At 40.0% G+C, this 25,402-nt stretch overlaps 1 protein-coding gene across 7 annotated transcripts in view; it reads right to left on the reverse strand.

Annotated features, from left to right (window-relative positions):
- myt1b (myelin transcription factor 1b) overlaps nucleotides 1–22,993 on the reverse strand; it is a 138,783-nt gene extending 115,790 nt beyond the window's left edge. For all 7 annotated transcript variants that reach the window (XM_086276054.1, XM_086276063.1, XM_086276053.1 and 4 more), the window contains exon 1: nucleotides 22,637–22,993. In XM_086276054.1, the coding sequence (XP_086132180.1) occupies nucleotides 22,637–22,748 (112 nt within the window). In that variant the 5' untranslated portion in view covers nucleotides 22,749–22,993. The remainder of the gene's footprint in view (nucleotides 1–22,636) is intronic.
- Between the last annotated feature and the right edge of the window lie 2,409 nt (nucleotides 22,994–25,402).

The raw sequence follows: 25,402 nt of genomic DNA on the forward strand, positions 1-25,402 counted from the left end.
ACAGAACACCTATACAGTGGCTCCATTTTCTTTTTTTTAGCACTCATCCATATGGATACTATCTACAGTTGGGGCGTGGCTGAGCCAACACTGTCTGCTATCCTTCTCCTCCACTAATTCTAGTCAGTAAACTGAACATCTCTACACTAAAGTGATCATCCACATTCACATTCAGTGATATTTGGTGTACACAGCAATACAACGGGCAACACAGTGAAGGCAGTTTATTATGTATTCAACACTAAGTGAATGCTTAACCCTTAAATTAACTTGAAAAAAACATTTAAGTAAGGATTGACAGACCTTGTCTGTCATCCATCAGTGGAAAGTAGAATTTGAATTGTTCTTGTTCAAGGTGCTCTTGGGTCCAAGACTCTAGACGCTTTCTTCTTATAAGCTAAAGTCCCTAACCAAGTATTATATGCATCAATTTGTTTTTTTAGAAGGAACATGACTAAGCCATGATGACAATAAAAGCATTTATTGCATTTATTGCTAAAAAAAAAAAAAAAAAAAAAAAAAAGGCCTTTGGAATTCTTTCATTTTAAGACCATGTGAGTTTAAAATGTGAACAGCAAGTGAAAGCACCAATCACAATACATAAAAGACAGGGAAATACATACAGTCCTGTTAAAAAAAGCAATTGCCACCTACCTGACTTTTTCTTTGGGGTTTTTTTGGTCCAAAAGTGCTTGACAGACAGTTAGCCAGCTAGCTAGCTAGCTGAGAGGTGATACAGGCGGCAGGAGAACAAAAGATTTTTTTCCGTGCTTAACTGCAAGCAATAAGAGATCTCAAAAGGAAATACATTTTGCCATCTAAAGACTCTCAAAAACAGATGACAAACAAAGTTATCAACTTCTATTAATCTGGAAAATGTTGCAAAGTCATTTCTAAGGCAAATCACAGCGGGGGCTATTATACACAATTGGAGAAAACTCATTTATGATTTAACAATGGGAAAGAGACTTAGGGGGAGAGCCAAGGTGAAAATCAGCACTGACCAAAAACAGCACAAAGGCTTTTATACAAAGGCCAAAAAACTGAGATTAAAGATTAAAATTGTAAGTGTAACAAATATACAAAAAATAAGAAATCAGGAAGGGGGAAATACTTCTTCACAGCACTGTAAATGACATTTGTCAGGGAATCCTACTGTGTATCACAAAAGATTAATTATTTTAGGCATACACTACCTCCATGATAACATGCATGATTGCACAGTATATCTTTATGATCACAGTCAAGTATGTGACGACAGATAACGGCCTTAAGCCTTGATGCATACAGATGCAAACACACACATCAAAGTGGATAAATGTAAGTCAACACATCTTGTACAGACCAAGATGTAAACTAAAGAAAGCCCCATGCAAAAGAATGAATACTAACTTTTTACAACCAAAAAGGATTTCCTAGATTTGACAACATGATCTAAGCTGGTTTATTATACTTGCCGAGGGCTCTATTTATATATACAATGCCTGTGCTCTAAGCCTTTTCAATATATGTGATAATGGGATTCATTGCTTCCCTTCCTTTGCCCCTTTTTATTCTCCTTTCCCTCTGCCCGTCAGGAACGTCCATCCGAAAAGGAAGGTGCTGCATTTAAATTATGCTGGCAGTTTACTGTAAGGGTCCACTGGGGAAATCGAAGAAGAGACAGAGAGGGTGGGTTGGTGGGGGAGGGGTGGTGGTGTAGAACAGAGTTATGGGAAATAGGGTGTAAGCAAAGTATGCCTACAGATGGGGGAGGATACTGACGGAGATGTTGGGAAGAGGTTGAGTGGGCGGGCGAGGGAAGTGGCAAATGGGAAGTGGATGCAGAGGAGTGAGTGAGTGATAACAGAGGAAGTCACTGAGGGCAAAAGACGAAGGAAAGGAATAAAATTTGAATGACATGGTGACTGAGAGAGAGGGACAGAGGAGGTTAGAGAGAGGTTGTCCAGTCAGAGGATGTGGAGGTGATGGTGTGATCCCTCCCATCCTCTCTCCTTGATCTGTGTTGTTCAAAACAGAGCATATATTTGTGGACACACTCCTGCACCTTCTCCCTCGTGTGGTTTCTGTTGACCATGTAAACCACTGTCTACTCTTCCTTTCTACTTCTGCTGATGGATAACAAACAAGCTCAGCCAATCCCAAAATGGTCTTTGTCATCCGTGCAGTAGAGGACTGGTGCGTTTTTGCTATTTACATGCAAATAGAGCCACCCCACCCAAAGAAACACCCCACCACCATGTCAATCCTGCATGTATACGAACACACACACGCACCTTACATCAACCTCTCTTACCTCTAATCCAGTCTGTCGTGTCCTGTGTTTATTTTATTTTAGGGGTGTATTTATAATATGTGTGAGCATCTGCTTACATATAACGGCTGTTGGAAAGTTTCTAAATACCTGCATTTTTTCACATTTTACTGTGATAAATATTTTTATTTTAAAGCCGATTATATTTTGATCAATTGTTTTTTTAAAATTTTCAAAACTTTAGATTTTTAAAAACTGATAAAGCTTTTCAGACTACTCCTCACAGAGGTTTTTCAAAATTCTACAAAAGACCTGCTGGGCCTAACATGCCTGTATAATTTATTATATTTATTTTCACATCAGGTCTCTCTTTATTTAAAAAAGAGAGGCTTTGTGCAAAGGGGACCAGAACACGGGCATGCTCAATTTATATAGACCCCAGGGATAATTATGATGCATTCAATTCAACTCAGAGGTTGGAAATAGACCTCCTCCTCAGAAAAGTATGATGGGACAGCTGCTAAAGTCAGAATGCCAACTGTGAAACTCACATAACTTAAGAAATTACATCATTCAGTAAACATTAAGTTTATTGAGTTATTAAATGACACTAGCTTTATTAGTAAGTGGTAGAGATTTTATTAATATATGATAAACATTAGTAGATAATATAGCTTATATCATTTAAATATATAGTCTGTTTTATTCAATATACAGGATATATTTATAAATGATTTCTTTTTTCCTTTTTTCAGATTTGTCACAATTAACCCTGTTCAACGTTTTCTCCATTTGTGGATAATGCCTCTCACCGTGGTTCATTGGAGTCCCAAAGCTTTAGAAAGGCTTCGTAACCCTTTCCAGACTGATAGATGTCACTGACATTGTTCTCAGCTGTTGCGTTTCTTCAGATCGTGGCATGATGTGTAGCCTTTGGAGATCTCTTACCCTACTTCACTTTATCAAGCAATTAGATTACTGTTTTACAAAAAAGCTGAAAAAATAGTAACACACATTATTTTTTGATTAAGATGCCAAATTACAGTTATTAACTTGTGTTCCTGAACAGAAAGATTCGTTTTAATGGTTGAATCTTATGCTTATTTTCTGACTTCTTACAGAAATCCAGTGTGCCAGCTGACGTCTGAGCATAAAAATGTAAATTCAGTGTGTTATTTTCCTCATAAATAATAATAGTTATTGACATATTTCTAAAATATTTGTATTTTCTTCTTTTTATGACTGGTGTTCTAATTATTACACACATTTACACAAGTATTTGTATTTCTTTAATTCCCACCTCTGTGGATGAGTAAATGACACAAACTTTCTTAATAAATAGCTGGTTTTTATAGAAAAATACATTAAAAGTAGTAATAAGTAGTGGTGACTATAGTAACTACTATTATTGCCATAACATCTTTATTAAATAGCTCTGTAATGCTTTTAAATGATAGATAAACAGAAAATGTTAACCTGAAGTGGAACTAATATATTCTCCATCTCTATCTTTTAGGTAAGCCAGTGAAAGTAGGAAGGCAGAAAACTACATTTGTGAAAATCCTGAATGAGTCACACGCAGGTATCAATTTCTCCTTTAACAGTCCAATCTGGGCCTCATGAAAGTACACTCTCAAAGACTAGAAGCAGCAGTTAAAGGTGTGTGCTGTGGAACTGTGTGTAAAGCTATGGCGTCCTTCCCTTAATATACTTGGCACTAAAGTTAACCTTTCTAGTTTCTGTATACTGACAGTGATGGAAAACTCCAGTGGACACAAATTTCTATTTTGAAGTGTATTTCCAAAATTGCTCCGGATACATTAACTATGTTTTTGTTTCTATGTAGATCATCGCTCATCAGAACCTGTCATTTTTGATAAACACATTTTGGTCCAATATTTGAACAACGACACAATTTCTATGTGACTGCAGTGCAGACTTTCAACTTTAAGTCAAAGGGTTTAACAAAAGTATTGCATTAACTGTTTAGGCCATTTTTATACACGGTCCCCTACAATCTAAGGCTCAAAAGTAATTGGACAACTGACTGACATGCAGTTTAAACTATGCACATAAAACTAGTGTTTGATAGCTTTTCACAGGAACTCTCATGTATTATTAAGCTGAAAAGCCACCCCAAAAAACTACCAGAGAGAAGTGTAATGGCAATCTGGTATACCAGTTTACAAACTCTATTGTAATCTGCAAGGATTTCCATCAGAACAATTTACCCAAGAACCTGGGTGCAGACAAAGCCGCTCACTAAGCCTCAATATCTATACAGAACTATTAGAACAAGTCATTAGAGACAATGACAGTGACATATAGGTACTTCTCTTCAAGCACTTTTTCTGTGGTTATTCTAACATTCACACACATTCACATAATGAGTGTGCTGCCTAAACTTCTCTGTTACCCATTTATATTTTTAATCAACACTTAATAAATTTGATGAACTGTTTTCAAAATTCACGTGGCACAGGAAACAACCAAGAATTAGAATAGAACTGAAAAAACATTGGATATCGTATTACCAATATTACTCTCTCAAAAGGATTTTAGGGTCAAAACATGGACTAGCTCATAATAATGGCAGTCTTATGTCATTTGACTAACTGAGCAATTCACACTCCAAACACACACTCCTTCAAGAATCTTCAACTGAGGACTTTCTTAATCAAACATAAAGAATGAAGAAAGGTTTGGCACCCACAGCAAATGGGAAACCTTTAATAAAATTATATAAATTATAGAAGTTATAGGTCACCTCATCATATAATTTGGAGTATGGACTGGAACAATGCATTTCAGATGAAAAACAAAAATGGGAGGACAAACTGCGCTTAGATTAGGTGGAAAGAAAGATGTACGAGAGTACCCCTGCTAAACACCTCCAATACATGGAGGGAATTCAGATGAAAGAGAATTAGTATTTTCTAGTTTTTATTTTTAGACTGGTAATAGTGAAAAAAAATTAGTGCAACACAATTAAGTGAGTGTTGGAGACAACATGGGCCACACATGAATGACAATACTAGCATATTATGGTCATGTCCTAAACTAACAATATTTTGGGAGGCAATCTTGAAGACACCCAAAGATGTATTCCACCAAAATTTCATAGAGGACCTGAATGTGGTGCTTTGGGGTTTAATACCAGAGGGCACTGATGGAACAGCTAAACAATATCTTCAAGACATCCTGCTAACTGCAGCAATCAGCTGTATAACACTTAAGTGGTTCAAACCTAACCCCTCACCAACATATAACAACTGGGTCAAGAAAGTACAGGAGACATATCAGATGGAACAATTCTCCCTGAGAATTCAAAAACATATATTTATCAAATACTGGAGGTCAGCGATGGTAAACCTGACTTAGCATACTGATTATCAGAAATAAATTGATCCAAAACAACAAACAATCAACACATTACTTCTACATTCACAGTTTTCTTGTCTTGCAACTATTTTTTTCTTTTTCTTTTTATATTATTATATTTGAATTTTTCTATTTAGTTACATAACCTACCTCCCTAAGGTATATATTTACCATAGTGGCTCTTTAGTGCAGTGGTTTTATTATATTTGTGCAATAAGCAAAGGGTCCTTGGTACAGTTATTGTAAGGAGCCACAAATCAATGGTGATTGCATCAGGTAGAGTATGTGGAGAAAAGAAATAAGCAAAATCAAACATGTGCAGCTAACAGCTGTGGCATCCCTATGTGAATAAGGAAAAAGTAGGTTTTTGTTATTACAAACTATAATATGGCAATTTACTCTCAAAGCAGAGCACTAATTACACTTAAATGTCTATTACAAGTAAACCTATTTGCTTTTTTAAATTTCGTTTTGTTTTGCTTTTTCTTGACTTGCTCCCAGACCAGTGAACCAGGGTTACAGCTGAAACTGTATCAGAAGAAAACATCTGAGCAGCACATTGATTTAATAAAACACAACATAGTTTAATTATATTCAGATCCTCCTTTGTCTTAATGCTAAAGCAATAACACTGATAAGTATGATAACTTTGAGCAGCTTTTCTTCCTGGCTGTAAACAAACTACACTGATACAGTGAGAGTGGTTAAAGCACTCATGCTACATTCACATGTCTTTAACATTTGGCTTACTTACACTCATGGTTAGATTAGGAAACCCTGTAGTAACTGCCAGCGTTTGGAAAATATATCCTGGATATGCTGATCTTGCTTTGTAATACAGGCATCAAGTTTCAAGACTACAAACTATTAGTCTTGAGACTGTTGTAGTACTTTCATTAGTCCGCTATTTTGTTACCACATTTGCAACAGACAGGGAAATAAAATTTATTTAAAAGAATGTCATTCACTGTGTCAGATTAAGTGTTTTAAATGTTCGTCCTCAGTGAGTTCCTCTATTTTCATTTTCTCTTGGAAGTTAGTTGTATCCGTCTTTTCATCTACACACAAAAAAAGGTCAATCTACAGATTATTCTTAAAGAACTCGAATACAACGAGCATTTGCAGAGTTTCTCTTCACTCTCCTGCTTCCTTGCCTTTTTCTCCTCCTTCCTTCAAACTATAACAGGAGCACAAACAGACCATTATGCCAGACAGGCAGACATGATTTCTCTCTATCTGTCTCCCCTTCTCTCTTACTTGTACAAAGACGCAGCACACAGCCCCGCCGCTTCCTCTCCTCGTGAATGAAATAGGAAGTGCAGAGGAGACTGAAGTGTAAAGAGTCCTCTGTCTCCTCCGTCTCTCTCAGACAGGAGTGACACCACAGCCGACAACAACAACAAGGACAGTGACAAGCGACGCTGCCGAATTATTCATGAGGGCTGAAGAACGCAACCGCAAAGGAGCTCAGTGTCTACAAAACTCACTCACTCAGCAGCCTGTGTGTTTTCAAAGCCGTCCCGTTCATGAGTTACAGCCCCAAACTTACACCCTCCAAGAAGACATTTCCCTCTCAATGGCACCCACCTGGTCTGAGAAAGGAAAGCGCCAAACTAAGGCTTCAAGTATCAAAGTGCCTATTCTCCAACTTGGTTGAAAAGTTTGCAGTTTGTCACAAGTGGTGCTCTGTTGCAAAACAAGACAACTTTGTGTGACACCTGAGCTCATACAAAGCGTCTGTTAAAACGGCGTGCTCCAGTGGGAGATACGCTTCACATCCATAATGAGGAAATAAACAAACTTTGTCCCAAGTCACTTTTCACTTTGGAAAAGTTTCAAAACAATACTTTCCCCAGAAAAAAAGAAAACAGCATTTCATAAATCCATCCCTATGTTTCTATGAAAAAGAAGGCATTATCTCTCATCTTTAAAGGACAACTGTGAATGCCTTATCGTAAAAATGTATTTAAATGTGTTGTTATTACTCTCATTATGCTGCGCTGGTTATTTGTTTATGGAAAAAGGTTTTTGTGTTTCGCTGACTGGGCCTTAAAAAGCTATGGTCCTCAGTGGAGTCAGCCTCTTTATTGTTGCCGTGTAAGGAAAATAGGTTTGTTTTGTGCTTTTTATTTCAAGGCAAGATAAACTTAAGAAGCCATGGACTGTAAAACATAAAGGTTAGACTAATTTTTATTAAAGTTTTTGACGAAATCACATTGCTAAATAGGTTAGAGAGTGTGTAGGGACACACTCTCTAACCTATTTAGCAATCTTGAAAAGATAAACTACTTAACTCAAGGCTTATCTCTCTCTCGCTCTCGCTCTCTACAGACACACACACACACACACACACATATGTGTATATATATATGTGTATATATACAGTGGGGCAAAAAAGTATTTAGTCAGCCACCGATTGTGCAAGTTCCCCCACTTAAAATGATGACAGAGGTCAGTAATTTGCACCAGAGGTACACTTCAACTGTGAGAGACAGAATGTGAAAAAAAATCCATGAATCCACATGGTAGGATTTGTAAAGAATTTATTTGTAAATTAGGGTGGAAAATAAGTATTTGGTCACCTCAAACAAGGAAAATCTCTGGCTCTCACAGACCTGTAACGTCTTCTGTAAGAAGCTTTTCTGTCCCCCACTCGTTACCTGTATGAATGGCACCTGTTTGAACTCATCATCTGTATAAAAGACACCTGTCCACAGCCTCAAACAGTCACACTCCAAACTCCGCCATGGCCAAGACCAAAGAGCTTTCGAAGGACACCAGGAAAAGTATTGTAGACCTGCACCAGACTGGGAAGATTGAATCTACAATAGGCAAGCAGCTTGGTGTGAAAAAATCAACTGTGGGAGCAATCATCAGAAAATGGAAGACATACAAGACCACTGATAATCTCCCTCGATCTGGGGCTCCACGCAAGATCTCATCCCGTGGGGTCAAAATGATCATGAGAACGGTGAGCAAAGATCCCAGAACCACACGGGGGGACTTGGTGAATGACCTGCAGAGAGCTGGGACCAAAGTAACAAAGGTCACCATCAGTAACACACTACAACGGCAGGGAACCAAATCCCGCAGTGCCAGACGTGTTCCGCTGCTGAAGCCAGTGCATGTCCAGGCCCGTCTGAAGTTTGCCAGAGAGCACATGGATGATACAGCAGAGGATTGGGAGAATGTCATGTGGTCAGATGAAACCAAAGTAGAACTTTTTGGTATAAACTCAACTCGTCGTGTTTGGAGGAAGAAGAATACTGAGTTGCATCCCAAGAACACCATACCTACTGTGAAGCATGGGGGTGGAAACATCATGCTATGGGGCTGTTTTTCTGCCAAGGGGACAGGACGACTGATCCGTGTTAAGGACAGAATGAATGGGGCCATGTATCGTGAGATTTTGAGCCAAAACCTCCTTCCATCAGTGAGAACTTTGAAGATGAAACGAGGCTGGGTCTTCCAACATGACAATGATCCAAAACACACCACCCGGGCAACAAAGGAGTGGCTCCGTAAGAAGCATTTGAAAGTCCTGGAGTGGCCTAGCCAGTCTCCAGACCTCAACCCCATAGAAAATCTGTGGCGGGAGTTGAAAGTCAGTGTTGCTCGGCGACAGCCCCAAAGCATCACTGCTCTCGAGAAGATCTGCATGGAGGAATGGGCCAAAATACCAACTACTGTGTGTGCAAACCTGGTAAAGACCTATAGTAAACGTTTGACCTCTGTTATTGCCAACAAAGGTTATGTTACAAAGTATTGAGTTGTATTTTTGTTATTGACCAAATACTTATTTTCCACCCTGATTTACGAATAAATTCTTTACAAATCCTACCATGTGAATTCATGGATTTTTTTTTTCACATTCTGTCTCTCACAGTTGAAGTGTACCTCTGGTGCAAATTACTGACCTCTGTCATCATTTTAGGTGGGGGAACTTGCACAATCGGTGGCTGACTAAATACTTTTTTGCCCCACTGTATATACACATATATGGTGAGATAGTCCTCAATGAATAGAAATTAATTAAGGCAAACAGCTAAACTCAAAAGTCCTGGAAGTGGGGGACAGTACCTCTGGATCGGCACACTGGAGTGGTAGCACTCTTTTGCAAGAAGTCGGACCAGAGGGTGTGCTCCGATATCTGAGGGATCACACTTCTCAACATCCCCAGGAAGATCTACACCAGGGTGCTGCAGAGGAGAGTCCATCCATTAGTTGACCTCCCAATTCAGGAGGAGCAATATTGTTCCCATCCTGGTCGTGAAACACTGGACCACCATCCTCTCAAGGTTGCGAGAGAGAGCACTGTAGTGTGCCCAACCAGTCTACATGTGGTTGTTTACCTTGAAGAAGGCATTCAACCATGTCCCTTGGAGCATCCTGTGGGTCAGACCTTCCCAAAGTGTGGGGCCCGCCCCCTAGGGGGGGCGCAGAGCCATTGCGGGGGGGGGGGGGGGGGGGGGGCTGTGTGAAAAGGGGAAAAAAACAAACAAGGCTTGGACACTGCTAGCACGGGGCAAACGCAAAGCAGGAGATGAGGCATGGCTGAATATGTTTCCAAACCAACTTCATTTTAAGCCAAAGACTAGAAAATATGAAGAAGCATATCTTCCCTTTGGCTTCACCTGCACAAGTGCCAAGGTAGGTCTCCCCTGCAGAATTGGTTTTCCCTTTGTCGGGAGCAGGGGTTGTGCTCTTCAAATCACGGACAAACAGTATTCCACATTCTTGATTTTTAGTTCACAAACACTTGTTGTAATGACTAACTACTCCTGACATTTTGGAGATGTTTGCTCTTTATACAGTAACGTTACAGTGGGATACAAATAATATCAGGCTGATCCTGCCACAGTTTGTTCCCTCTGTCTAAATCAGGACAAACAGTATCCCACAGTTGTTTATGTTTTTAAACCCATTTTGCACAGAGAGGCATTTTTTGAAAAATGTATTGATAGCAATGTTGAATATTATTACACAGGAAAAAAACAACTACATGTAAAATAATTACACCGTGACAAACATTTTTCATGTAAACCAAAGGGGGGCCCAGCAAAAAAAGTTTGGGAACCACTGCTGTGGGTGATGCTCTGAAAGTATGAGGTGACTGACCCATTGCAACGAGGGGTTTCAGTCTCTGTACAACCACAGCAAGAGCTTGGTTCACATTTCTCACCATAGGTCGGACTTATTCCTGGGTCACCTCTTTGCTTTTTACTTACACTGTGACCTCCAGCTTGTACTAGGGTGGCTTGCACCCTGTTGGGTGCCTGTTGTAGTGACGAGGGAAGCAATTTACCAGTTACAGTTTTTGCTCGTTGCTTGAACACTATAAACTCATGCTTAGACTAAAGTAACACAACTTGAAGCTTTTGTTACCATACCTCAAACACATGTACCCATACCTTAAACAAAAGTGCTGCTTTGCACTCTGGTTGCAATTATGCAACACACTTACTCCTTTATGCAACACACATGGTCCTGCATACTACACTCTATTTCATACATAAGACACTTCGTTCAAAAATTAAATTTCAGGGTGCCATTTGGAAAACACATGTATCCAAAATACAAAACACATCGGGTAATTGCAACCACTCAAATATACACCTGAAGGCACTTACTTGCAAAACTGAACACCAATTAGCCAACCACAAAAAGCCCTCAGTTTAGCCATTTCAAGAACTTTGCAAGCATGGATGGAGGGAGAGCAAGAGGAAGAGGAGGAGGAGGTCAAAGAGGCCATGCACGGACCCATATTTCTGATGATATAAGAGCAACTTTGGTGGACCATGTCATCAACCACGGCCTGACTATGAGGGAAGCTGGGCAGAGAGTCCACCCACATCTAAGCCGCTTCACAGTGGCATCTGTAATACGAACATTCCGACTAGAAAACAGGTATGTCTTCACCTCCATACCTTCTGCTCTACTCAGATGGTTTTATAGCACTGTTCTACAGTATATCACATTACCATATCAAGTGTACGGGGTGCTAATGCTCCTTTTGCAGCCAAAGTGGTAGTTTCTGTGAAACATACCATGATTACTTATATTGAAGTACAGTGTTGTACAGTGGATGATACAGTATATACAGTGAAGTACTGTAAGAAAAATAAGCAAACCGATGACAATATGTGGTTGTATTTCTCTAGAATGACTCGAAGACCTTCTGGGGGAGGACGCCAACGCCTGTTCACACAACGGCAGGAACTTGCTGTTGTGGACCTAGTGAGGGCAGACAATGCCATCCGTCTCCACCAGCTACGACGGAAAATACTTGCAGACAGGCGAGTGTTCAGCAACATAGACCATGTGAGCATCACCACCATCAGACGCATCTTGGGTAAACACAGCATCACCATGAAGCAGCTCTACAGAGTCCCATTCGAGAGGAACAGTGACAGGGTCAAAGGACTTCGAGCTGAATATGTACGGGTACGTGTAACTGTCCCTTACATTTACAATAGAGTATTGGTGAAGTCCAGTAGCAGCTGAATATGTACCATATCAGTACCACATGGATCTATTCTGAGAGCTACACAGGTACCTGTGTGATGGGGTGAGGGTGCTGTATGTGTAGCACTGTAGTACAGTGATATGTTCCCCTTTTTTTCAGAGAATCTTGGCCATGGATGGAGCTGCACAGCCTCATGAATACATTTTCATTGATGAAGCTGGATTCGACCTGAGCAATGCGGCGACATTCAGGTGACAGCAATCCATGGATGGTTTTGACATGGAAGAGGATATTTTCCCCAGTGCCTAGCGGGAGAAGACATTGCTTGCGATGTTGATGAGGTCCTGTGGCCAGACCCCAACAGACGGCGGGATCCATGAGCCCACGTATGCACAATTGTCATGATTTTTTGTTTACAGTATAGTGTTTTTTCTATTACTGTATTATGGGTTTTTTTTTTTGTTGTTTTTGTTTTTTTTGCTTTATCTGAATTCATGGTACTGCAATGTACAATATTGAGTAGGTCTATTTGCTTTTTTGGTTGTTTGCAAATGTGTCTCCTGAAAATATGCCTTCTGAATGAACAATGGAAATCAAAGACTGCAGTGCTTTATATAAAGTAGACTAGTGTGTTCCTCCTGCTCTGTAAGTGTTTGCATATGATGCAAGTATGTGTCATTTTGTCAACAGAGTTACATTTTGACAAAGGAATGTTAGGTTTTGATAGCAGAGTTTAGGTTTTGAGAGTAGAGTTTCAATTTGGTGCAGATGTGAATGGTATATTTCCCAGTGTTGTGTCATGTTTACTTGTGTTTAGGGTTTTGGCACAATGAGCAAAGTTTTGCAAAATGTGTTCAGGCAACGGGCAAAAACTGTATTGTGTTGTTGTTGTTTTTTTTGCTTTATCTGAATTCATGGTACTGCAATGTACAATATTGAGTAGGTCTATTTGCGTTTTTGGTTGTTTGAAAATGTGTGTCCTGTAAATGTGCCTTCTGAATAAACAATGGAAATCAAGGACTGCAGTGTTTTATATAAAGAAGACTAGTGTGTTCCCCCTGATCTGTCAGTGTTTGCATATGATGCAAGTATGTGTCATTTTGTCATTTTGAGTTACATTTTGACAAAGGAATGTCAGGTTTTGACAGCAGAGTTTAGGTTTTGGGAGTAGAGTTTCAATTTGGCACAGATGTGAATGGTATATTTCCCAGTGTTGTGTCATGTGTACTTGTGTGTACAGTTTTGGCACAGAGAGCGGAGTTTTGCAAAATGTGTTCAAGCAGTGGGCAAAAACTGTAATCTGTTTTTACCCTCGCTGACCACTAGGTAGTGACGGAAGGAAATTGGCCCGATTTGCTTTACCAACTTTCTTGCTAATAGATATTGCTCAAACTAACCAAGCAATATCATAAAAGGCAGCCTGAAGCAACATATACAGACAATAAGACAGCAGTGGTATCTCAGCTCTCTGAAGAGGGTGAAGGGCCAAAGACCTCCGGTAAGAACTGTTGAGAGTATACAAAGACTGACATCTAAACCATAAGTTTCCAGCTCTATGCTGCCTCCTACTGTTGACAGTTTTATTTACTTCTCAGTGTCAATTTCACAAAGTGCTCCTTTAATGTTTTCCTGAACAGTGAAAATACTGGAAATAGTAATTTCTACTGGTTACTGGTGGATTACATTCAGTGGAATCAGAGGACTAGCAGACATAAGCATTTCAACTGTGGAAAAATCAGATGACATTTATTTTTATTTTCTGCCAGTAAACAGGCACTAGATGTTTATATTCATATGACTGTGGTCTTTGTGCAGCAATATTCAGTCAGCCAAACGTCTTTATCTCTGGTCTCGTCGTCTCAATTGCGACCTCCCAGCATTGCTAAGTGCAGTACCCCCTAAACAGGATGAATGCTGTGGGGTTCATGGGCTGCATATCTCAGAGTCAAGACCCTCAATGCAGGGGGCATAACTCCCCTAAGATCCCTGGAGGCACCACAGGGTTGAATCTAATGAATGTGGGTCACAGGGAACTCCACCATGTGTGTGTGTGTCTGTGTGTGTCTGTGTGTGTCTGTGTCTGTGTGTGAGAGAGACAGTAAACTGTCAGACTGCCTTTGGGGTGATAATAAAGAAAGGACCTATTTCTCAAAGCAGGAGGTGGAGCATAAAGACATACAAACACATGAAACATGAACACACGACCACATGTTTATGAAACAGAGTCCCACACACGCACATGTGCAAAATGTATGAAGACAAATAGAAGAGCAAATCTGAATCCTGATTTAGACTATCTGAAAGGAAGGCGTTCCACTTCACAGATCAGGCATCAAATACAAAAGCACACTGAGGATCTACAGTGCATATTGTGTAACACTTTCACTATCCTGCTGAGCTGCTAGCACCATACTTCCACTGCATTTTCTACCATCCTGCCCTGCGGATTCCCGTGACTGAGCCATGAATACTGCATGGCTTGCCTGGAAGCACAGGGCCCTTGTGGAACTTGCAGGCAAAATACACGGGTTCCTCTGCAGGTCACTGTGCCACACTGTCTCCATTCTATATTTATGCAGAATGAACCTAACTGTGAGTGTTATGCATGTGGGGTGGCTTTTGTGTGGGTGGGCCAGGATGACAGAGACTGAGAGATGATAAAAAAGAGAGTATTTTTTATTTGTGTGCAGGTAATAGTGTACGTCGCCATGCCATGGGAGGAATATGGGTGTATGTGCTTATATTTATATAAACATGCATGGTCTGATAAGTGTGTCTATGGTTGTTTTTCTGTAATACTAGGACTTGAAGTGTGTGTGTGTGTGTGTGTGTGTGTGTGTGTGTGTGTGTGTGTGTGTGTGTGTGTGTGTGTGTGTGTGTGTGTGTGTGTGTGTGTGTGTGTGTGTGCATACCATGTTTAGATATCTTTGTGAGGACCAAAAATTGGAATGCTACTATACTTGTTGGAACCAACAGTCCCTTATGGGAGCAAAATGCCCATCCCTACAAGTTTGAAAGCATTTTTGAGATTCGAAATTATGTTTTTTGTGTCAAGGTTACAATTAGATTATGGTTACGTTTAGGCAATCATTTTTGATAGTTAGGGTAAGCAGCAAAGAAAAGCATCATTTCAATTAAATGTCCTCACTAACATATGAAAACAAGTGTGTGTGTCTGTGCCGGAAGTGAAATAACACCTTTTTTTTTAAATCAGGAATATAATGTCACATGTTCGCCTGCATGGACTTGAGGGCTCAGACTCCATAGAGAATGTATTCAGTGTACCAGAAGAATCATGATGTATCACACTGGGCAGGGGTGGGGGAAGGGTGTGTGTGTGTGTCAGAGAAAGAGAGAGACAAAGATGACCAAACACTAGCTACAGACAATATGTGCACCACATTTCCCATTTCCGAGTTGTTACAGGGGGAAGTAGACGGGTGGGGGGGGTGGCTGCAGCTCTTTTGGCGATAATAGCAGGGAATGCAGACAATGGTGAAGGTGATTCAATAAACAGCCCAGATGCTTCATTTTGAAACAGAAAACACACACATATTCATAAGCACACAGACACACAATATAGGTGCACAATGAGAACCCTCCTTTGCACAACTTGACATATGGCGCGCACAATTTCCCTCGCAATTTCAGATCCAACTCGCACAGACGTCCTCACACGCAAATTGCCACACCTCCCCCCTACACACACGCACACACACACACACACACACACACACACACACACACACACACACACACACACACACACCTCCCTCCCTCTCTTCTTCTTTCCTCATTGCCCCGTCTCTTCATCCTTCCCTCCCAATTCACTCTTCTTTCTGAAAGTCATCTGCTCGCTAAGCAGTAAGCAACATTGCGGCCCGCTCGCAGAAATGAGAGTATACAAATGATTTGTGGCACAGGCGTCCCACTGGCGCCAGCCTAGATGGCGGTGAGGAGGGGGGGGTCCAGGGTGGGCTGGGTTGGGGGGGATAATGTCACTTTCACCTTGTGTTTTTCTAGCAGGCCCATGATGATAATTTTTCCCCATTTTCATCACAAATTTGTTTTGGGCAAGGGCTAGCGAGAGAAGAGAGAGTGAGCCAGAGTGCATGAGGGGGAGATGATGGAGCAAGTCCCCCTTATGCTTTGCTGAGTGGAAGCAGAGACAGACAGAGAAAGAAAGGGTGGAGGGGGGTAAGGATGGAGGAGGAGGGTATGTTTAAAGGGGGATGGAGAAAAGAGGAAAGAGAGAGGTTTGGGGGGGCGGGGGGGGGGGGGGGGCATCTGCACAGTGACCTTTTTCTGATCCAATCTCACTGATGAATCCTAATGAAGGATTTAATAAAATCACAGTTTACAATCTGTCTCTGCATCAAAGCATGCAATCCAATTCAAAACACAGGCCCATCTACATTTCCAATATTGTTGCAAACCCATCAACCCCACCGAGCCCTTTCCCGAAAACTAAACAAGCACATGTATGTGTGTGTGTGGTTGTGTGTGTGTGTGTGCGAGGGAGGGAGGGAGAAACAAAGTGAAGAAAAAAATTGGCCAGGCCAGAGAATGAGCGGCTGGCGCATTTGTTCCAGCTGTAGCCTAATGTCACAACTCGTCATATTCATTTGGTCTCTTAATGAGGCTAAAGTCAACAAGGTGCAGCATACATGAGTGGAATTGCTGCTGCTGCGGCTCACTGCTAAATGAACACAGAGAAACAGACGAGAGTGTAAAAGACACAGAGTGCATGATGGTAAGAGAGCAGAACACGAGAAATCATTTCAAACTTGATAACGCACAGGCCTCACACAAACGCACTCCTCATACACATCATCATCTGACATTTCCCTGAAATCAAAAGGGCACACCTGTTACGCTGACAGTGAGCTTTGAGTCTGCAGAGTAAACAGGACAGATTGATAGATCAATGCAACCGTTTGAATGTCTGTAAGGTGATGCAGTGAAGTGAAGAAGACAGTGCTGACAACCGTAAAGCAAATCATTTAAAAACACCAAACCTGTGGGACTCTGTAAACACTCTGCAACAGTGACATCTGCTGGTGAAGGCTGAAGCTAACAGTGTGTGTATGGCAAAACCATACCAAGAATTTAAAACAAGTCCAAAACAAAACACGAACAAATATTTACGTCAAACAATGCAATTGAATGTCAAGAAAAATAAAGGGTCACTCAAACAAATTGTGAAGTGTTGTTTGAAACTAACTGTATTCAAAACAGTGACCTTACCTGGAGCAAGGCCACTGTTTGAAAAAAGTCCTAGGGCCTGTTCTCCATACGTTCAGGACATTCTCAGTGAAATCTTGATGAGATCCCAGATCTGTCAGTTCTCAAAAGTCAAACTTACTCAGGGGCAGGTTTATTAAGTATAAAGAAGATGGACCTGCACAGCAGCATTTGACCATTCTGTGCAATACTTGTGTGAGGAGCTGCTTGAAATGTGTGCGCTAACAATAAGAAAAGCATTTGAGGTGGACATGATATCACAACTGTCCCTTATTTTACCATCTTTGACTTTTAGAGAGGTGTTGGTTTAAATCATGAAGAAAAAAAATCATATACGTAGTCTAATTCAGTGTTTCCCAACCACTGATTCGCCTCACATAGGTGTGGAAGATTATCTGCTTCCAGCTGATTAGTAACAGGCAGAACAATTACATTCTCTTCTACGGAGGGCAGTACAACTACCTGCTCTAATTAAATTGATTGCCAACTGCCAGTAAAACAGAAGAAGATGAAGAAGAAATTACATAATAGTCATGCTGTGAGACCAGAGTAGATAAATATCTGATAAGAAAAGCAGTCAATCTGACCTAGGTCCTAGAGAAAAGGCCCTAGCATGAGCAATGGTCAGAAGAAAGCAAAAAAGGTATACTGGGGACAAAACGGAGCCAGAGGAGGAGAGGAGGAGAACAGTATGCATTAATCATGTTTAACTTGTTGGGTATTTGTTTGTTTTGTTTCTAATTCTGTGTTCATGCATAATCTAGGCTTGTTTTGGTTTAAAGAATTGTATTTTGAGCTTTTCCCTGTGGCCTGCTTTTGGGTCCTCTTCTTCCTGTGAATGCTTCCTGTGATTGACAGTTTTACCGTGTTTTACAGTGTCAGGCTATGTTACCTTAGAGTAACAAATTTTTGCTTAACAAATTTATTAGAACACCTGCCATAAAACAAGGGAATGGCAGAAAATGTAGAAATCTCTCAAAAACATGTTTAAAACTAAAAAATGACTGAATTCACATTTTTATACCCAAGTCTCTTCTTCTGCTATTGAGAGTCCAAAATTAATTAAGCATCTTACACTGAGCATTTCCTACTTTCCCTAGTCTGTGACTAAAAAAACGCAAACATTCGGGCTGATTTAATCCAGCTAGCATCTCTCATGGATTTGAAGAAGCAGCCATCAAAGTTATTATTTCCTGAGAGTGACATCTTTAAATCAAATCAAATCAAATCACTTTTATTGTCACATCACATGTGCAGGCACACTGGCACAGCACATGCGAGTGAAATTCTTGTGTGCGAGCCCCACAAGCAACAGAGATGTGCAAACACAACAACACAAACGAGCAAAATACAAGAATGGCCAACCTGAAACTAATAAATATATGTACAATATATAATAGTGTATGCATTTCTGGATGTGTATACTAAATATTTTCCTACGTGTGTGTGTGTGTGGTGTGTGTGTGTATGCACATTTTTACAAATTAAATAGTTAAAAAAAAAATTAAAAAATAAATAAATAATAATAATAATAATAATAATAATAATAATAAAATATATAAAATATACAGAGTTGAATATGTGCATATTATTATGTTATAATAATATGTTATTAAAGAGTATTTGGCCAATCTCAGCTTCAAGTCCCTGAACAACATTGACAATCTGCAGTCTTAGGTTCCTGTATTACTACTAATCACTTTCTGTGTGAAACCCACTTTATAAAGCTTTGTCATTCTGATGACATTAAAATGCTACAGTGATGACTTGAGGACATCAAATTCCTGGGGAGGAATGTTAATCTAGTTGACAAGAGGAACTGAAGTTATAGGGCAAAGTACAGGCTTCCATTTATGTAAGAAAAAAATCATCTAGAGTATTTCTAACTCAAGTAAAGTCATAGACAAGACATTACAAACCGGAGTGACCTCACAGTGTTAACATCCATCATTTATATACAGTCTATGGAAGAAACTGATTTGAGAAAACAGCCTTTAAAAAATGATTTGCCAATTCTTATTTGGAAAACACTATTGTATTTTCTTTTTAATAATACATATCAACATTACATTTTTCCATGTATCTGTTTTCTTAAACTATAAGATTATATGCAAAAAAGTTGTTTCAACTTTAACATAACAATTTGCAAACACATATATGTTATTTTAAATGTTTAGATAAAAGGCAAAACTGTCAGCTCTACCTTTTGAAACTACACCTGCGCCACGATTATTGAACTAGGCAAGGATGAAATGACCAGGCTTACAGTGATTCATGTTGTGATGTTGATCGCCCATCTCCAAATTGGTTTTCCATTTTTAAACCCTTCCCCAACACAAGCAGTGCAAGTGGAACTACAGAACAAACACCCTTGGAGGACATGTAAGCAGGGTGGTGGGAAACATAGAGGTTGTTTTATGGGGTGGGGGGGTTGAACACCATCTCACTGCTCCAAAAAGAGCCTCTTGCTACATCTGCTCTGTGTTAATAAATAACATAACTCCATCTGCACAGTATCTACAAAAATGGGATCAAAGCCATGTTACTGATAGCAGGTTATAGATCAGCGGTATCTCTGAGGAATAGTAGCATTGATTGAATATGAAATCTAATGCATGACTGTTGCCTGCATCTGTACAGCTGTAATTTTTGTTCAATTACACTTTAGATTGCAGTTACTCTCTGTACCATTAACACCCATTAATGAGTCTGTGCCAGAATCCCACTCTGGGTGAACAATTCTGTGAGCATATATGGTTTAAACACAGGTCTTTAATGCTGGGGATGTGGTGCATATTTACTAATTCTGCATAAGTGTGTCTCTAGAAGGTTCCAGAGTTGATCAGAGTGTGGAGCGACAGCTGTGCTACAAATCAGTGTCCATTTACTGGTGACAAAGTCATTAAAGCCTGCTCATCTCATAAAACACAATGCACATGGTCAAATACCATTTGCTTCTTTCATGCTCATAACTCAGTCTACTGCACACATGCACACATGCACACACACACGGACAGATGCACATGCAAACACACAGTTTCTCACAAAACTAAACTGAGTGTGTCAATTGGACTGAGCACAGGGGGCAGTGTGTGTGTGTGTGTGTGTGTGTGTGTGTGTGTGTGTGTGTGTGTGTGTGTGTGTGTGTGTGTGTGTGTGTGTGTGTGTGTGTGTGTACGTTGTTTGTGCATCCATAATAAGCAGGGTGATAACAACCAGAGGCACAGCACAGCAGCACAGCACAGCAGCCATAAAGACTGTCACACTTTATCCAAGGGTTGTTTTATGATAAGTGCACACCACAACACATATCCCATAGTCTCCTTTTATTCTTTCAATTTAGCACAGCTGTACAAAATGTATGCAAATCAGCTGTATGGATAAAGCGTATTAGAAGTCTTGTTCTTTTTCTTTGCTGTCTTTACACAGTTAAATCTATGCCTAAGTATTATCAAGTATTTCTTGAATTAGTTAATGCAAAGGACAAAAAACTTTTGTCCTCCAGTATATTGACTTCATGGGTGCTGTAGGAAAGTGTGGGTCAGTCTTCCCCTTCACAGATTTACACACAAGGTTACAGGTGCTATCAGAGGATTAATGCACGATAGGCAGGCACTGAGGTGTAAAATGTCACTAACCTCAGTCTGATCTAGGGTCAGCTGCTAGACACCCAGAAGGTCGCTGCAACACCTGAACCTACACAGTGCAGCAGTTACAGTATGGACATACATTTGTAATTGTAGCAGTGTTAGCAAATATGTCACACAGAAATGAAAAAAATATCCAAATAAATAAAGTTTCAACAGACTTCTGAATCTACCCTTCCATCTGTTTTTTTAGATGCTTACAAGTGAGGGTAACAGAAAAACTAGAGCCTCTCCAAGGTCTCGTAGGGTGATGGGTTGTATTTGATCATACCTGGAAATGTAGCCATTCATTCATGTGGAATATTTACCAGGGAATATCAGTATTAACTGAAGGTTGATTGTATTTGTTCGCGATAGGAATACACACATTTCAGTCCTATCATCCAAAATTAAAAAATTTCTGCATTCATCAGCCTCAATCTTTTCAACACACTCTCTTCACTTGTTAGTATATTTCTATTCTGTTTTTAATAAGACCAACCTGCTGTACAGGTGTGCTTGTGTTCCACCACAGTCTCTCTGCTCAGCCAAACAAGTGTCTGACCTCACTATAAGCCTTTTGCCTTTGCCAGCTCTCTTTACTAACCTCTTCTTTTGAATACTTTCCTGTAAGTCCTCATTCCACCACCACGTCTCCTTTTCTACTTTTGTCTTTCCAGAGAATCCGCCAAACAATTTCTTGGCAGTTTTTTGTCCTCACTCTTCTTGAAGTACATGCTCACCATAGTCATTTTCAAGCAAATTAACATTGGCTAAATGATTATTGTTGTGCATTTTTTGTGATGAATAATATGATAGTGAGTGTAGATTTTCCCAAAAAAGTCATCATCTGGCTGGGATTAAATGTTCATCTAAAACCTGATTGTGGCTATAAAATGAAGACTGGTGATGGCAGGTTTTCTTTGGGCCAATCACTGATTAAGTAGCCAGTGGAAAGGATGCTCTGGTATGACTGGAAGTTACAGTTAGGGTGGGCCAGGCAGCGTTTTGTTTTGAAGTAGTAAAACTGAAATCACCTTTTGATATATCAGTTGATCAATCTGAAAAGTACAATCTGACTTTTGTTATCTAAAGGGTTAAAGCTTCAGATAACAAAGAGCTGAAAGAAACTGGAAAGTTCCCAAATGGTTGTCCCTAAGAGCAAAAAGTGGGGAAAAAAATGTCATCAAAGATGCAGACTTTAGAACTGAGCGCTGAAAACAAGCCGGATGTTTGGTGTTCTTTTTAACCAAAGGACCTCATGGAAATGTGTTTAAAGTTGAAAGCTGAAATTTTCAAAAGTACTCAGCCATGAAAATAAAAGAGTAGTGTCCACTAAAGCAGGCATTGTGAAATATATAAGCATGCAAAAATCCTTTTTGCACTTTGGACTTTTAGTTCAAAATCAAGACAGACATAAAAGAGGCTCATCTCGTTATGTCTTTATTTGCACGTCATAAGCTTTTACTCCTAGCATACTTATAGGTCCAATTATTAATTCAATGCACACTTTTTAATTTGAACAATCCTTGGCCCTATTTATTATTTATGGATCATGGGATGTATCAACCTTTTTTCGTGAGGGACTTGTTATAGTTTTTGCAGACTAAGCTCACCATACACAGCACTCATACAGACTTCCTCATCGTGAGCGAGCTATCTTACCTTTCTCAACGATTTCGCAATCCTTCATGGCCCAGTCACAGTCAGAGTGTGTAAGCACAGCTGTTGGTGACCTCTTGACCTTGAGATGAAGAATTCCAGTAGACATCACCATGTGCCTGAAGAGGAAACGCAAACATCTAATATGTTTGTATGCACATTTTCACAGTAGATTTCACTGTGAGCTTTGAAGCCAAAGCATGCTAAAAAGTTGGGGAGGTTTTCCCTTTCTTTTATTCACATCTGGCTAGTGCTTTTTACAGCAAAAAGTATACAATAGTAGATGATTACCATAGAACTATTTTGAGCAATGTTGACATAAGTAACAGGAAAGCAAAAAAAAAAAAAACCCAAAAAAACTTACCTCCATTGAATAAGCTCCAACTCAAAAGTTCAAAACTGATTTCAGGACTTCTTGACCTCTTATATTGATCAATATCTTCTTGCTCAAACAGTTCAGAAAACTTTAAAAATAACTGTTTGCTGAACACTGCGCCATGGTGACAGGACAAAAGAAAGAAAAAAAGTTCCTCTTTTCTTAAGAATGCTGTCGGAGTGGTTTTGTTGCCACTTAAGCATTCAGGAAGAGAAGAAGTCACAATGCTGTCCTTTCAGGGTTTAGAGGGAGAACAAAAAAGGGGAGGGGGGGGGGACACAAGCCAAAATATGGCTGAGGGCTTAAACTCCACTGAGCATGTGTCATACATTTATTTTGAAATGTACCATTCAGGGAAATGCATGCCATTAAAGATGAACTATTTAGAACTAAAATATGTATTTACAGCAGACAAGTGGAAACATGCCTTCATCTAGATGTAATTCAATAAATAGGCATGGTTTCCTGACAGCAGGAAGATCAAAGTAACAGCAGAGAGTCACTGTGCCCCAGGCAACTCCAGCAGTCCCTCACACAGCTCCCTATTGTCCTGCCTTGTGACTACAAGTGCATCCCCTCTCAGCCTGCTCCTTTCATACCACTGTTTTCTTCAGTGAGATGGCCACACCAAGCAAAATCCAGTAGCCAAAAGTCACAAGACTGCCTCGAGAGAAAGTTCCAAACCATCTCTACAAAGAGTTATCTCCAGAAAATGTTTCAATGGAGTTTTCGCCACTCAATGACATGAAATCCACAGCACACACTTGTTCCCAGCAAATATTAACTCTCACCTGGATTTTGTCAGTTGAAGTCTGTTGAACGCTTAAAGAGGAGTGAACAGGTGGGTGAGTGCTGCAGTGATTTCCCTAAACAAACAGACACAGGAGAGCACCTGCAATTCAAATACAAGGCCAACATGTAAAACGAAACCAATTCGTGTCCCAAAACCTCCATTTGCCTGTATTTGAATGCAGCCAAAAGAGGCCAAGATGTGCTATATAAGACAAAATAAGACGAACTGAGTCAATTTGCTTTTCTTTTTTTTTCAGGAAAAGCATGGCTATGTCCCCACTGTGTGGTCGGCTATCTGGTGTTGACAACACCACAGAATAAGCAGCATAAAAGGATAATTCCCTTTTCTAACATTTACAGTAAATAGGTAGTAGTTGAACTGGTTTCATTTTGAGAAAAGCTCTTTAACTGGAGCGGAAGATGTCTGCCCTCATGTGGACAGAGACTGTAAATGCAGCAACTGGGGGGAAAAGAGAAGTATTACTTAGCATAAATTAAGGGTCAACATTCAGAGGAAGCATTTTGATTTGCATGACAGTTTGTGGCTTGAAGAGCTTGCAGTAGCTACAGTAAACTGCTTGCCTCTGATCAGCCTGATGTACGTCTCTTTAGCAAAGGGTAGTGGTTTTGTTTCCATTTCCACATTCTTTAACTTTATGTCACAAAGTCATCTCATCAAGAGGTTAGCCACTGACACAAAATTGCTGATCTTTTAAATTCTAAGAGGATCACATTCATGCACAAGACAAAAGGTCTAACTGGACTTGTGCTTATATAGCACTTTGGTAGCAGAACGCTGCTGCAGGATTGCTCTCCCCCCGCTTAAGGACACCTACACCAGGAGATGCCGGACTAGAGCAGCGCAGATACTGAAGGACCCGTCCCATCCTGGCAACAAACTGTTCCAACTTCTGCAATCTGGTAGAAGGTTCCGCATCTTCCGGGCAAGGACAGAGAGACTCAAGAGGAGCTTCTATCCCCCCATCCGTGCCCTAAACACACACACCCGCCCTCTCACATCATCTATAATTGACTGAGACAGGACTCTTCCAGACACTAAACCAAGGCACAATGTACATTTCAATTCCTTTAATTTTAAATATGTTTATATTGTCTATCCTGTAAAATAGTCAGATATCTATTCATATTAATGTACAGAAATCACCTGCTTGCTGCTACTACTGCACATTCACCCAGTGCATATACTATATATATATATATATATATATATATATATATATATATATATATATATATATATATAATGTTCTTCCTTCCCCCCCCCCCCAATTTTTGCACATGTCGAGGAGCGTGTCAGGCTACATTTCACTGTGTGTTATACTTGTATAACTATACATGTGACAAATAATAAAGAACCTTGAAGAACCTTGAAGAACCTTGGTTATTCTTTTGGTCACTCAAAGAACTTCCTTTGAGTGCTCAAATGAGGGATTTGTTCACGCACATTCATACAAGACTTCTATGCCCAAGTGCTTTATAACAGACGCACTCACGCTCCGATGGATAGTAAGGATAGATCTTTCATATGTTATGGCTTGTTTTGGTCAGCCACCTATTCCACATGGGCACATGAGCCTTGT

This window comes from Aulonocara sp. 'chitande type north' Nkhata Bay, linkage group LG20, assembly GCF_057382095.1.
Source record: "Aulonocara sp. 'chitande type north' Nkhata Bay isolate Kocher_YH1m ecotype deep benthic linkage group LG20, A_spYH_male_GT1.1, whole genome shotgun sequence".
In the NCBI taxonomy this organism is placed as follows: domain Eukaryota; kingdom Metazoa; phylum Chordata; class Actinopteri; order Cichliformes; family Cichlidae; genus Aulonocara; species Aulonocara sp. 'chitande type north' Nkhata Bay.